Raw genomic sequence first — 12,654 nt, 5'->3', positions numbered from 1 at the left:
GTAAAAACTCTCACCTGACAGGTGGACTTATTGCACACAGCTTTACTGTTTCACTGGCAGTGGTCAATGAGGCCTTTTTGCACTGTGTGAAAGTTTTGCACAGAAGTGAGTAGCAATGATTTTTGGCTGTCTTGCACAACAAAGCCTTAAATATGAATAGCTACCCCTATCAACAGAGATTTCTGTCTTTCTGGATATCTGGTTAGTCCGCGTTTCATTTTGTTGCTTATACCTTCTCAGCGTGATCGGATTCCTCTAACAAAGAAGTGCTGCAGTACTTTTATTGAGCGCGCTTCTTTCACGCCTATCTCCTTTGGGCTCTCGTGAAAGTGTTTTATACAGTAGCTTCCATAATTAATGTGGGTATAGCTAGCTGAAGAATGGCAGCAGTGCTTTATGGAAATCCCCAGGAGTGCCCTTCAGGACGTCCCATTACCCGTCTCTGTTGGGAGCAGACTCGTGTTGCTGGCTCTGCTGGCAGTCGGCACCGACGGGTGGAGATATCTGAAGATATGGCCAAGATGTCAGATTATAATCCATTATTAACTGTAAATTGCAGATGAACATATATGAGTTCTAGTTTTCCAGAATATTGGGACATTTCAGTACTAGAAAAGTGATGCTGCGCTCTCACTTATTTGAATGAAACATGGGTGGCGTCTCTCATGAGCTGGTCCCACTGATTTAGCTCATCAACATGAATCCCTTCATCTGCCAACATGGAGCGATCATCTTGGGTTCTGCTGTAGAAAATCTTTCTGATGGAGATGAAGTTGACAATTATGTTAATGAATTCAACGCTCTGTGGAAAAGCTAAGCTGAACTATTCCTTCCATTTAAAGCTGCTTAGTCTCAGAGGCTTCACAGAAAGTGTATCTAGAGCTTATAACGTTGGTGTCCGTAAAGCACGTGCTTCATATTTCTAGTAGCGCTGCTGTTTTAAGGTAGAAGGAAGGCGTCCTTATTCCCACACTAATGATTATTTATTCTCAAAACAGTAGAGTAGTCTCAAAATGAAGATATATTGAGGCGTTCAAAAGAATGCATCTTTGTCCCAGTACAAACGGGTACTTTGTATTTCCGGCAGCAATACAGTACATGATAGTATTTGCCAGGTTTTGTTTTTCCTCCTGACAGTTTTCCTTATTCACGCTAAGTCAAATATAAAGAAACAAAATATCACAGCCCTCACATGGGACACAAGTCTCCAACAAGACTCCGCCGAAACATTAGCAAGCTGTGTTCGATGTGAAATTGCTCCCAATACTTTATTGAGTCTGGAAAAATTATGTTTCCATGGCGCCCCCACCCGCAGGTTTGATTCTCTATTGGATGTTAGAATGTGAATCATAACTAAAGAAATGTTTTGGGACCCGTGTAACTATGAGCACATGGATTGAAAAGAAGGCTGACATGCCCTCAGTCTTGTCAGTGCTGCGATGCTGAATGTGGGCGTTGAAGGTCATTTGTCAAGGTTATTGCCTGATGAGTCACTGTGGGGATGCAGTGAGGGAAAGGGACCCCAGCAGATTCCCATACCAGCAGTTTAGTATTATTTAAGTGCCGTCATAAATCCTTCAGTGTGTCAACTATGTAGAAAAACGGACGGTAAATTCCTTTTTGGAGATGAGACCGCAGAGATTACACAGAGATTTAGATGTGTGTGAAACCTGTAATCTTGAAGTACATATAATTAGATGTGGTCAGTTGCAGCCGTGGAGACCTAATCCAGGTTTTCCTGGTAAATCTGTTTCCCTCTGCAGAATAAAATCCACTCGTTTTCGGTACACCGATCAGTGCCTGAAGGGTACAGCACATTGATGAGCGCATCGGGCTAATCCAGCACTGCTCCAATGGGCTCAGGGCTACGAGAGTGGGACTGAATCCTGGTACGGCAGAAGATATGATCTGGGTGAGGTTAAAATTGGCCCATATCAGAAAAAAGGACAATTACACGGTAGCAATGGGATCAGCATTTTGGTCTCTTGGCTGGTGGTTTGCTGAAGATCCTTTTTTCCAAAATGATTTTTTTGAACATGAACTTTTCTCAAGGTTGTGGTTCTCAGTGGGAATTTGTTAAACCTCCCCACAGGGTGTTATGGCATTACTTTAATTAACCAAGATCATGGGACAAAAATCCCTGCTGTCAATAGACAAATCTGACACTTTTAGATAACCTTTAATTGCCAAATAACCTTTGGTCAAAGCAGCCAGCCATTCACTGATTTTCCACTGAACCGTCCTTTTATCCATGGACCCACATCCTCCGATTGTTTCCGGCTCTTGGCTGACTCCTGAACTTTCACATGAGGATGGCCCCATGGATAAATTCTGAATTCATTTCATGAAAATGTATTGATTGTGTATGCATCCTTATTTATTCCAAAACAAAGATTAGAATGTAATTAGAACTTCTTGCCCATGAATCTTTCATTCCTTACCGATAATCCCGTCTTTCTGTCATTCTCCTTTTCATTCGGATGGTGGGTAATCGGAATCACCCTGGAACCTTAAATTCACGTAGGCCTTCTTTGACGCTAAACCTTTCCTTTGCTGAATGTGGAGGTTCTTATCTTTTGAGTTGTGATATTTTCTCCTTACAATGGTTCATCCCTCTGGACTGCAGCAGCAGCAGCAGCAACAACAGTGGGGAAAAGGTAATTATATTGTTAAGACGCAGCTTTTGCTTCTGGGACCACTGCAGTCTATCCTGCACTTTATTATAGGTGATGGATTCTCTCTTCCAAACCGCCAGTGTGGAACATCAGACTCAGTTCAGTGCTCCCTACTGTGGGGGGGGGTATAGAAAGTTAACATTTCAGCTTCAAAGGAGACCAGCTTTTATACAAAGTCACATTGTATACGGGGAGAACGATTAGTTGCCTCGGTTCACATTGCAGTTGTCTGCTGATGGCAGTCTTTAATTGGTTTTCTGACCGTCTTCCACTGAGATTTGAGGGAAATGTTTATCCATGTGCACACACCATGCCAAGTATGACCCAGCAAATAGCTTTCATTTAACCATGGGAAGCGTTTTACACACGCAGCACATTAAATAAACAGAGATAGTGGAGGCTTTATATAAATCTTAGAAATAAACACTATATTTCTTAGCAAAACGAACCAGGGAAGCAGCCCATTGCCGGTGGGGCTGGATGACATCATTGCTCCCTGAGCTGCATGACAGAGTAGAGGTTGGGAACACAGTGGGAAGGGGCCTGCAGTAAAACGTGCAGCCTCCCACCCCGTCCCCAACGCCAGTTACACCAGGCCGCATGCCACCCTGTGCAATCAAGTCCTGCCATTCTAACTTTCCCCCTGGGCAAACAAAGGCCCCTTTCAGGCTCGGCCCTACGGTGATCATGCAGAGGAGAAGCAATCTGTTCCTCTTGGCTGCTCACTGTGAAGTCACCCAGCCTTTTTCTTTGCTTTACCGGTTTGTGCAATGCCGAACCAGCCGGGTTTATCCTGCTTTGGGATTTTCTGCTTGGTTCTGTCCATCTCCAAAAGGTCAAGAGAGTTTAGTTGAACCCCTTCAAGTGTCAGTCACAATGCATCATTGTCTGCATGGAGAGTTTTGAAGTTAGGGGCATAAGTCATCCATATCCTTCACCCAAAAGAAATCTTTCTGCTAGAACGAACGCCCAGCGGCATCTTAAGGTATTTTGCTTGTATTGAGTGGCTTTCTGGAACTCACCTGAGTTCTGATCTTTTAAGACACAGGGCTCCCGGGTCAGAATTCCATTTCTTTTGACTGCAGAGGTCCGGACAGAGGTAGTCTGGACCATCATGCACCAGTTCTACCATCTGCCCTCTGGGGTGCTGTCATGTCTCTGCTCCGTCAGTCAACAGGCTTCCATTCCTTTCTACCTGCAACCTCAGTCCTCTGGCCTCATTCAGTCACTGTCTGTACGAGTCAAGGTGTTCAAGAAGCCTTGGCCTAAGAAGTAAAAATCCTTTGAACCCTTTTTATAAGTTATCAGAGAAGCTTTTCTTTGCAAGAGAATGAAGAAAATGGCTGCTCGATCAAATGGGTAATGGTTTTTATCTGTTTGATTGGGACTTGGTAACTTTTCTTGAACTTCTTCTGCTGCCATTTCTGCGCTTAAAGCAATAGTTTTGAGTCCAGCAGTTCTTCTTTGACAAGATTGAAATATTTTATTTTTTTCTATTTGAAGCCTGGTACAGTCATATCAATACCTTATATAAGCTGTGTGGGAGAAAGCTGACGATGAATTTGAGACTCTGTTACTTATAAGGAGTGAGTGTTATCTTTACACTGAGTATGCGCTGCAAAAAAGTCACATTCATTCATAGGGCAAAGAGAGTTGCAGAGTAAGATTGGGATTTCCAGAAGCTTGTAAGGCGTGCTGTTCATGGATTAATGGTTCGTGTTGCCATGAGACCATACAAAAGGTGTTTGAAGGACTCTGTTCCATATTTTTAACACCTAGTGCATGCTGGCTTAAGCATTAACATTATGCTAAGCTCTCAGCAATAGTGTGGCCTCTTAGGAGTTGCTGCAGTGTCCTCTTGTACTGTTCAAGGATAGCTCAGTGCTAAAGCTCGGTGGTGCTGAAAGGACGCCGTTTCCCAGTAGAGCGTACATTTGCGCGTGACCAGTGAGATTGTTTCGTAATTTTCTCCCCGTATAGTGGAGCCTGACATTGACTTGTGAAGGTTATCTCACCTCAGTGCTGCCCAATAGTACAAGACTTCAGAGAGGGCTTTCATGTTTAAACCCAGATATGTTCCTTCATGCAAACTATTGACCATTAAAATAAGAGGCAGGATTGTGTTTTAAAACTTGCTTTTAAAAATCAAACAGAACCCCTGCTTCCATATAGAAAGTAGGAATTTTTATTAATTCATTTATGGGTTATCACTTGCATCAAAATGTCAAATATTAGTAATGTCTTCAATAATTTCAGAACATCCAGTACAACATAATTAAAACTCTTGGGAAAGTGCAGGACATTGGACCACCTCTTAACTATTTGGAAATGCCCTTGCTGCTCTGAATCATTTATTAAGAAGTTTGCATCTCCCCTGGGCCTCCATCAGAGCGTTAGCATGCAGAGGCAGTGGTGGGCCGTTCACGCCTGTGTGCACAGGCAGCTTTCTGCATTTTCATGGCTGCTTTCACCACTAGAAAGTGATCTTCCTCTGGAATGGGAAAGGGTGAAATGGCACCAGGGAGGGCGCCCCTTTGCTTTGCATGAGATATTTAAAACAGCCAAAAAAGTGTGATTTATCTGCACCGTTATTCTTTATGCATCATCAGGAGGCTGCAGATGAAACGCTCCGACGCAGGAAAGCAACCAGAGTTGATCAGTGTGTAGTCAGTAGGGGACGGTGAGTGTGTGTCCCTGTACAAAAGGGTCTCACATTATTAGCACAGTATCCCTAATAATGATGCCAAGCAGACAGTTGTGTGGTGTTGTGGAACAATTGAGTGCAGTGGGTGTCCGTGCATATTTTAGCGATGGCAGGCTGGGGAGTTTTCAAGCTCCAGCTGCCCTAGCAGCGCAAAATGACATGAGTCATTGTTTCACAAAATCAAAACGCCTCTGCTTGAGATGAATGATGGAAGTTACAGCATGAGACCAATTTATAGAGTGGATGGAGCGCAGCTTTTAACAAATCATAATTTGCCAGTTTTCAGAACAGTTTCTGTTGTAATGGTCTAGGTCTAAAATTCTTAATGGGATTCATGAAATGGGTGGGAAAAAACACACACACACACTTAAAACTCAGAGACATTAACGGCTGAGTATTGATAAAAAAACGAAGAGGCCTTATATCACGGAGAAGCTAAGAGGGCGTCAGAATCCGAGGGTCTGATAGAGCTGCTTTAGAGGTGCTGAGTCAGCTCCTGACAGCCTGTCACTACTCTGCTGCACAGAGCTGCGCAAATGCCAGGAAATGAAGCATTGTTTGTGTAGCGTTGGGCAAATGGGGCCAAACGATTGTTGCCAAAGCCGACAACGCCACTTCAGGACTTTCAACCTGAAGATCTATTTAATTTGTTCCTTTGGTTCCCAGCTCGTTTTAGCGGGTCTCCCCACCCACAGGTCCACTCACAGTGATGACCAGCACGGCATTAGGAATTCAAAACATTTATTTACACTCTAAAAACAAATGAAAAGAAGAGACACGGCAGTGACAGTCTGTACGGCCAACCTGCCTTCGAGACGGGGAAAACACAAAATGAGGACTTGGAACGAGGGAGGGGAAGCACCTATATACGCCGCCCCCCCAATCAGTGGTAAATGGGCCACAGGTGCTCCCTCCCACACCTGCCTGCCCAATTAACTCCAATCACCCGGTTACATTCGTATGCTAATCTTAAGCTTTACACTGTGCACTCTCATTCTGTGCTGGAGGCATTTGTCACAGCTTTGAGAAAAGATAGAGGGAAAAATATCCAGGCGCAGTATATATACTGTACAGTATATGATGATACACTGTACAGTATATCATTTTAGGATCAGTGCCTTTGCTCTTTTTGCTGTATTATTCCTTGAGGCGTTGCTCGGATGTCGTGAAGTCAATCTTTGTCTCGCCCCTTTGGCATTTCACGACCAGGGCAGGGATGGAGCCCTGATGTCAGTATCTGTTGCATGTTTTGTGTCTTTTTCAATCATCCACAGTTGCATATAACCTGATGACCTAATTTAAGAGTAGCCATTGAGCACTGGCGCATGCTGATCGATCATTTCCATACCTGAGGCAGATGCACCACTCTATTTGAGTGTTTGACCTCACTATTTCTATCATATCACTTCAGATTGCAGCTGTAATTTCCTTCACTCCTGCTGACCAGTGTATTCTTGTGAGGTCAATATTGATTAAGTAATTTGCTCTCAGAAATGATCATCTTTTTGCGTTGGCTGTGGCTCAGCGTCAGAGGATGTTACATGAGAAGCACTTTCAGTTTTTCCACACCAAAACCTTTTTTTGTTTTCACACCCTTAGCAAATATTGCCTGTTTGAGAACGAATGCAGCTATTATGGCTGTGACTACGTCCATTGTCTACAGCGCTAAGATTTAAAGCAGTGTTTTGAAATGTCAAATGTTTCATCCTTGAGAAATAAGAGGCCAGACTTTGTGTGTCATTATTTTTTGCAAACACATATTTATGTGTCTGCATATGTGTGTGTGTATATATATATATATATATATATATATATATGCTGTATATACAGTACCCATGTTTTCATGGGTCAGCATTCTGAAACTATTACTGTATGGCGATTGCAAATCTGTTTTTTTTTTATTATTATTCCATATTATTTCCATTGTTGTATTTTATTAATACTATTTTATTATTATTAGAATGTTTGTAGAATTTGATTCACGACCATGGAGAACTCTTCACATTAACTCATCACGCTGCTACAACACATTGATCAGTGTCATCTTTCAGTCTCCTGGGATTAGAGAAAGTAATCTGTCTATGAAAGCAAAGGTTCTCTGTACCTTTAGCTTTACGCTGCTGCTCACATACGGTCACTTCAGTGGTTCCCTCGCCACAATAAAGTGATACGATCTTTTATTAATGGTCTGTGCTCCTGCACTGACATGGAAACCATTTTAATGATTAATCTGAAAGGAACATGTCCATTGTAGACTCAGAGTGGGGGTATCTTTTAGGAAGTAAGATATCCACTGTGTTGCTTTTCAACAAGGACATGTCGTGCTGGACATAAAAATGTCTGATAATCAACGGAGACTCATCAAGTCCTTGTGTGAGATGTGAGATGCATCTTTTAGGGAACCACAGTGTTCAACATCAGTTTATCAGGGACACACACGGTCACCTGGTCGTATTAGAACCTCTTCAAAACCAATGCGTCTCCTGTAGGTCTATATTAAGATGCCAATCTAGGTGAGGGAAAAATTTAATTAGTGTTAATACGAAATTTCAGAACTTCCTTTCCCTCTTGCAATCACCTCAATCTTATAATTAAAGAGACACACAGGGGAATAATGCAGCCCTGCACGATGTGGGCCAGAGAGGGAACAATGGTGAAAGGGGAGGGGGGGCCCTCAACAAAAGAGCAGATGTCTTTTCTGGCTGCGTCCTCTTCACACACAACTGTTTTTAGTATGCCGGTGGCTCTGTGGCTTCCTGTTGCTCGTCACTGCAGGGTTCTCTTTAAATAAGTTCAACCTGGAAAAAGCATGTTTCAGACAATCAAGAAGATTTTTAATCAAGTTAATTAATTTCTATTTTATGGTACTTTTCCCCTAAATGCACACAACCTGAATCTGGATTAATTTAATTTAGATTATTCCAGATTGACAGGCTCATTTACATTTAAATCAACCAGAATAAATCAAGATGTAGAAGTTGCTTCTTTAATTGTGTATTGCACAATCAACACAATTTATTTTATGTAAGCATGTGAGATCCTTCAAAATGCATTAGGAAGCATGTCCAAATGGTTGCTGGATGCTACAGTGAGCGAATAATCTCCAAGTGACAGGGCTGAGCGCCCATGAAGCCTCGCTGTCTCTGCAGAAAGGTCAGCTTCATTCAGGAGTCCAGTTTGGCCACATCGGTTAAGGGACGAGCTCAGCACTGACAGCCATTTGTTCTAATGAAGTGCCTTTTATCTGCAGCCTGAGTAATGACACGGAGAAGAGCGCTGCTCGGAACACTTCGACTTGTTGGGTAAATGAGAGGAGAGGTGAGGGAGTGAGACGCTGGTGCAGCTATCCGAACCTGTCCCCTGCTGACCTTCTGTCATTGAGGCTTTAACCTTCACACTGCAAACCGATTTCAATCTGGACGACAACACAGCTCGGTATTAATTTTAATGCATTAGTTTGAGCAATGGAAATATGTTTTTCTTAGAAATCAATTTGACATTTGTAGTAAAAAAAAAAAAAAGATGACCGTTCAGATCATAGAGAAATTTGCTAAAGATTGCTAAACGGCATTAATACCGGTAATCAAATCAAGCATTTATTGTCACAACCTGTCAGAATGTTATTTTTTATTGCTTCTGATATAATGCGCTTTTTGTTGGAAAAAATGATACTGGCAGGTATTCTAGGTTTTAAGTCTTCAAAGTTAGTCTCTAAGATTTGCATTAGGTGAGCCTGGTAAGAGAAAGCTCTGCCACCTACTGATATCTTATTTCTTTTTGGAATAGCCAGAAAACAATGTGATTGTCGAGCCCTATGAGGAGTGCATGTGATGAGTAGGATGGTGCAAGTCTGTGTAATATATTAAAAATAGGAACTGGAAGCCAGATCTAGACTCTCCACCAACGTAATAAAATAAATCTGGGGTAATATGATGAAACTTTCTGCTCTCGCTTACAATCCCAGCAGTAGCATTTTGTGCAAGTTGTATTATGTGATTGATTTATTTATATTTATACAAAGAGCGAAACAATGAGAGTTTGGGTGAATTGTATTATTTTATTTGTATGCTGCTGCTCGAGAAGAAACTCGCTCTGCTTTGAGTCTTCTAGTGTGAGCCACGGGTCTCAGCAGCGTTAATGCACACAGCGTCCTGAACAGGGAGGAAGGCATCGGATAAGTATTTAACACGCGGGAGGACATCCAATCCTGTCTCGGTGCTCCTGTCGACTCAGATGTTTCTGTAAAGGGAGAAAAACGCAGCAAAACCCGCTGCATAATTCATCCATCCTCTGCTGAGCTCCTCTTTTCGATGTGCACGGGGATTTATTCCAAACACTTCAGATGACTCTGGCTGTCTGTTAATATTGGATGAAATCTCTGGCAGGGTTTAAACAAATCTGAATCACATTTTGCTCGCAATCTTGATTTCTTCTGTTTGAACTCAGGACAGTGGCTTCTCGTTTTTGTTTTTTTGACTTGGTATTTTGTTCTCGTGGGCATGTTTGTTGAATTTTTGTTTTTCTCTTCTTTTATAGCGGGATGCAAAGGGACAATATCTGTTCGATCTCATCTCTCACCACCTTAACTTGCTGGAGAAAGACTATTTTGGCATCAGATATGTGGATCCAGACAAGCAGCGGGTAATTGTTTGTGTACTCTTGTGTACATTTTTTGCAATATTAGATGTATTTACAATCAAATCCATTCAGAATTACATTGTACCATGCAGAGCCGTGTTCTACAATAAACAAACTTCATAGCAAGCTGAGATGCAGGGATATTTTTTTCCATATGAACTGTACATTGGATTTTTCTTTCTTGAGGAACAGGATATTCATGCCTGTACGTTTACTGAGGAGTTGGAGTTCAGTGGCAGTCAAACCTAGCCTGAGATTTAAGCCACATCCAGTTTCTGTATCCGGATTAAACATAGAGATGCAGCATGTTAAGTGTCTCACCTTTAGAGGGCAGAATTATTCCAGCTATTTATCCCTATATATTATGATCTTAGCACAGCTAACAAAAATGTGGAAATATTCCATTAACTGTCAGAACGTTATAATATTACGTTATAATACGTCTAATATTTTAGAAGTAAAGGTCAATATGTGAACTCAGAATGACTTCATGCACATGTATTTGTGTGTAAAAAAAAATCACAATGGTGTCTAATTTATAAATGCCTCAGATTTGAGAGCGCGTTCCAGATTGAGCACAGAGGCTGCTTTTTGTAGTATTTAATAGTCTGTTTTGTGTTATTTGCTTTTTTCCCAATGCAGCACTGGTTGGATTTGACAAAATCAATTGCAAAGCAAATGAAAGGTAAGTAATTTTGAGTTTCATTTCGGATTTTTGAAGCTTACATGTGACAAGATGAACGTGTGTGTGTGTGTGTGGCCAAATGTTAAGAATGCATTAAAGATAAATAAAACATCATTTCTTTTCAAATTTGTGAATGCAACACAATAGATTGTGCATAAATTAGGTCAGTTAACATCCAGTAATGAATAGTGCCACTGTGTAACATGTTTGTTTGTTAGAATGTGAATGAATGAAAAACTGAAGGAGGAAAACATGCATAGAAGGTAATGGTAGAGGACCCTTTGCTGCCATAATGTCCCATTGATTGATTGATTGATTAGGGAGTCCAGTTCTTAGACGTTGTGTGTTTTCAGCTCAGCCTCCGTTCACTATGTGTCTGAGAGTGAAGTTCTACCCGCCAGAGCCTGCTGTTCTGAAGGAGGAAATCACCCGGTGAGAACTCCACTTGATGCTTTCTCCTCCTATGAGTAGATAAGGTTTGTTCATCTCAAACAAACGGGAATAGAAGTTAATATTTAACAGAGAGGCTGCCGTCTTTTGGCAAGCGCTTGGAAATCTGTGCTCTACACTCGACACGCTTCCTGTCCTGTTTTACCCCAAAAACTAAACCTTCATTTCAGCTACCGGTAAATCAAAAATAAATATTCACAGCCATAAGGAACATGAATTAACCAGCCTTTTAGTTTTACCACTGTGGGCCGCCTTATTATTGTTTTCATCCTTTCATGGAGAAATAGAACTCAGTGAGGGATTTGGGCTTCTTGTGACTGTCATTAATAATCCGGTGCTTTGTCCATTTTTTTTGTAGATATCTTGTCTTCCTGCAAATTAAGAGAGACCTCTACCACGGCCGGCTCCTGTGTAAAACCTCGGATGCGGCCGTTCTGGCTGCCCACATCCTTCAAGGTAATGGAAGGTGACAGATGGACACGACTTACACCGCACTCTGCTGCTGTGTTCACGACCTCCGTTTCACCGTCTCCTGCATTTCACAACTCTAATGAGTAACACATGCGTATGTGCAAATGAGCTGAATTAGCTGTTTCTATTCACACGTGAAATTGTAGGTGTAACACGCATTAATTAGATGGGGAATTGTGCACAATTATAAAGATTTTGAATTTGTTTCTTGGCATTTTCTGGAACACTTTCACAACACAGCAGAACACACGAGACACAGGCTCATGGTTAAGTCACAGAAAGCACAGCGCATGAGGAGAGGCTTTATCTCTGGAGGAGACGCTGATGCATTAAAGATGGGCTGCCTGGTCAGCTTCTCCTTGCAGAGAGGAATCAGCATCAGGGTCACCCGAGGAAGTGCAGTGCAGCATGACGGCTAATAATCCTCGACGTGTGCAGCTTCCAGTGGCTCAGTATTTTAGCTTGAATTTGCTCCAAAGGTTTGCGAATATGTTTAACATTTCATTCATTTTCTGGTCCATCCTCCAGCTGAGATTGGTGATTACGACCCTGGGAAGCATCCTGAAGGTTACAGTTCCAAATTCCAGTTCTTCCCTAAACATTCAGAGAAGCTGGAGCGGCGAATTGCAGACATACACAAGGCAGAAATGATGTAAGAGCCAAAATAAAGTACTGTACCTTCATTATCTGCCTCTTGTCTGTTTCCACATAGCTGCAGATGTTGGTTTCATGCATGTTGAACAAACACAGAACCTTGTTTGATATTTATGTGACTGACTGCAGCAATGAGGCACCGTTTCTCTGTTCTGGCTTGTCCAGATAGTGGAGAAAAAGCACTCTCCTCCCTTACCGTCTCAGATAACTCGGATTGCTCTCAGCTCTTACCTTGGCTTTCATTATGACCATTAGCCGTGGGTCTCAACCCCAGCTTCAGATGAACACACAAACTGATTTAAAAAAAAAAAGGCATTCCAGTTTGCAAAATTACAAAATGTTTGTGAGATGAATTAGGTGAAACATGATAGAAGCAT

General features: G+C 41.9%; 1 protein-coding gene across 1 annotated transcript in view; it reads left to right on the top strand.

The window, feature by feature from the left end:
• LOC137894434 (novel FERM domain containing protein) overlaps positions 1-12,654 on the top strand; it is a 28,065-nt gene that overhangs the window by 9,483 nt on the left and 5,928 nt on the right. The window contains exons 2-6 of the mRNA XM_068739912.1: positions 9,916-10,020; positions 10,660-10,702; positions 11,056-11,134; positions 11,511-11,608; positions 12,152-12,275. Coding sequence (XP_068596013.1) covers positions 9,916-10,020; positions 10,660-10,702; positions 11,056-11,134; positions 11,511-11,608; positions 12,152-12,275 — 449 coding nt within the window. The remainder of the gene's footprint in view (positions 1-9,915; positions 10,021-10,659; positions 10,703-11,055; positions 11,135-11,510; positions 11,609-12,151; positions 12,276-12,654) is intronic.

Source organism: Brachionichthys hirsutus, chromosome 5 (genome assembly GCF_040956055.1).
Source record: "Brachionichthys hirsutus isolate HB-005 chromosome 5, CSIRO-AGI_Bhir_v1, whole genome shotgun sequence".
In the NCBI taxonomy this organism is placed as follows: Eukaryota; Metazoa; Chordata; class Actinopteri; order Lophiiformes; family Brachionichthyidae; genus Brachionichthys; species Brachionichthys hirsutus.
Note: the sequence above shows the minus strand (reverse complement) of the source record. Positions and strands in the feature narration are given on the sequence as shown.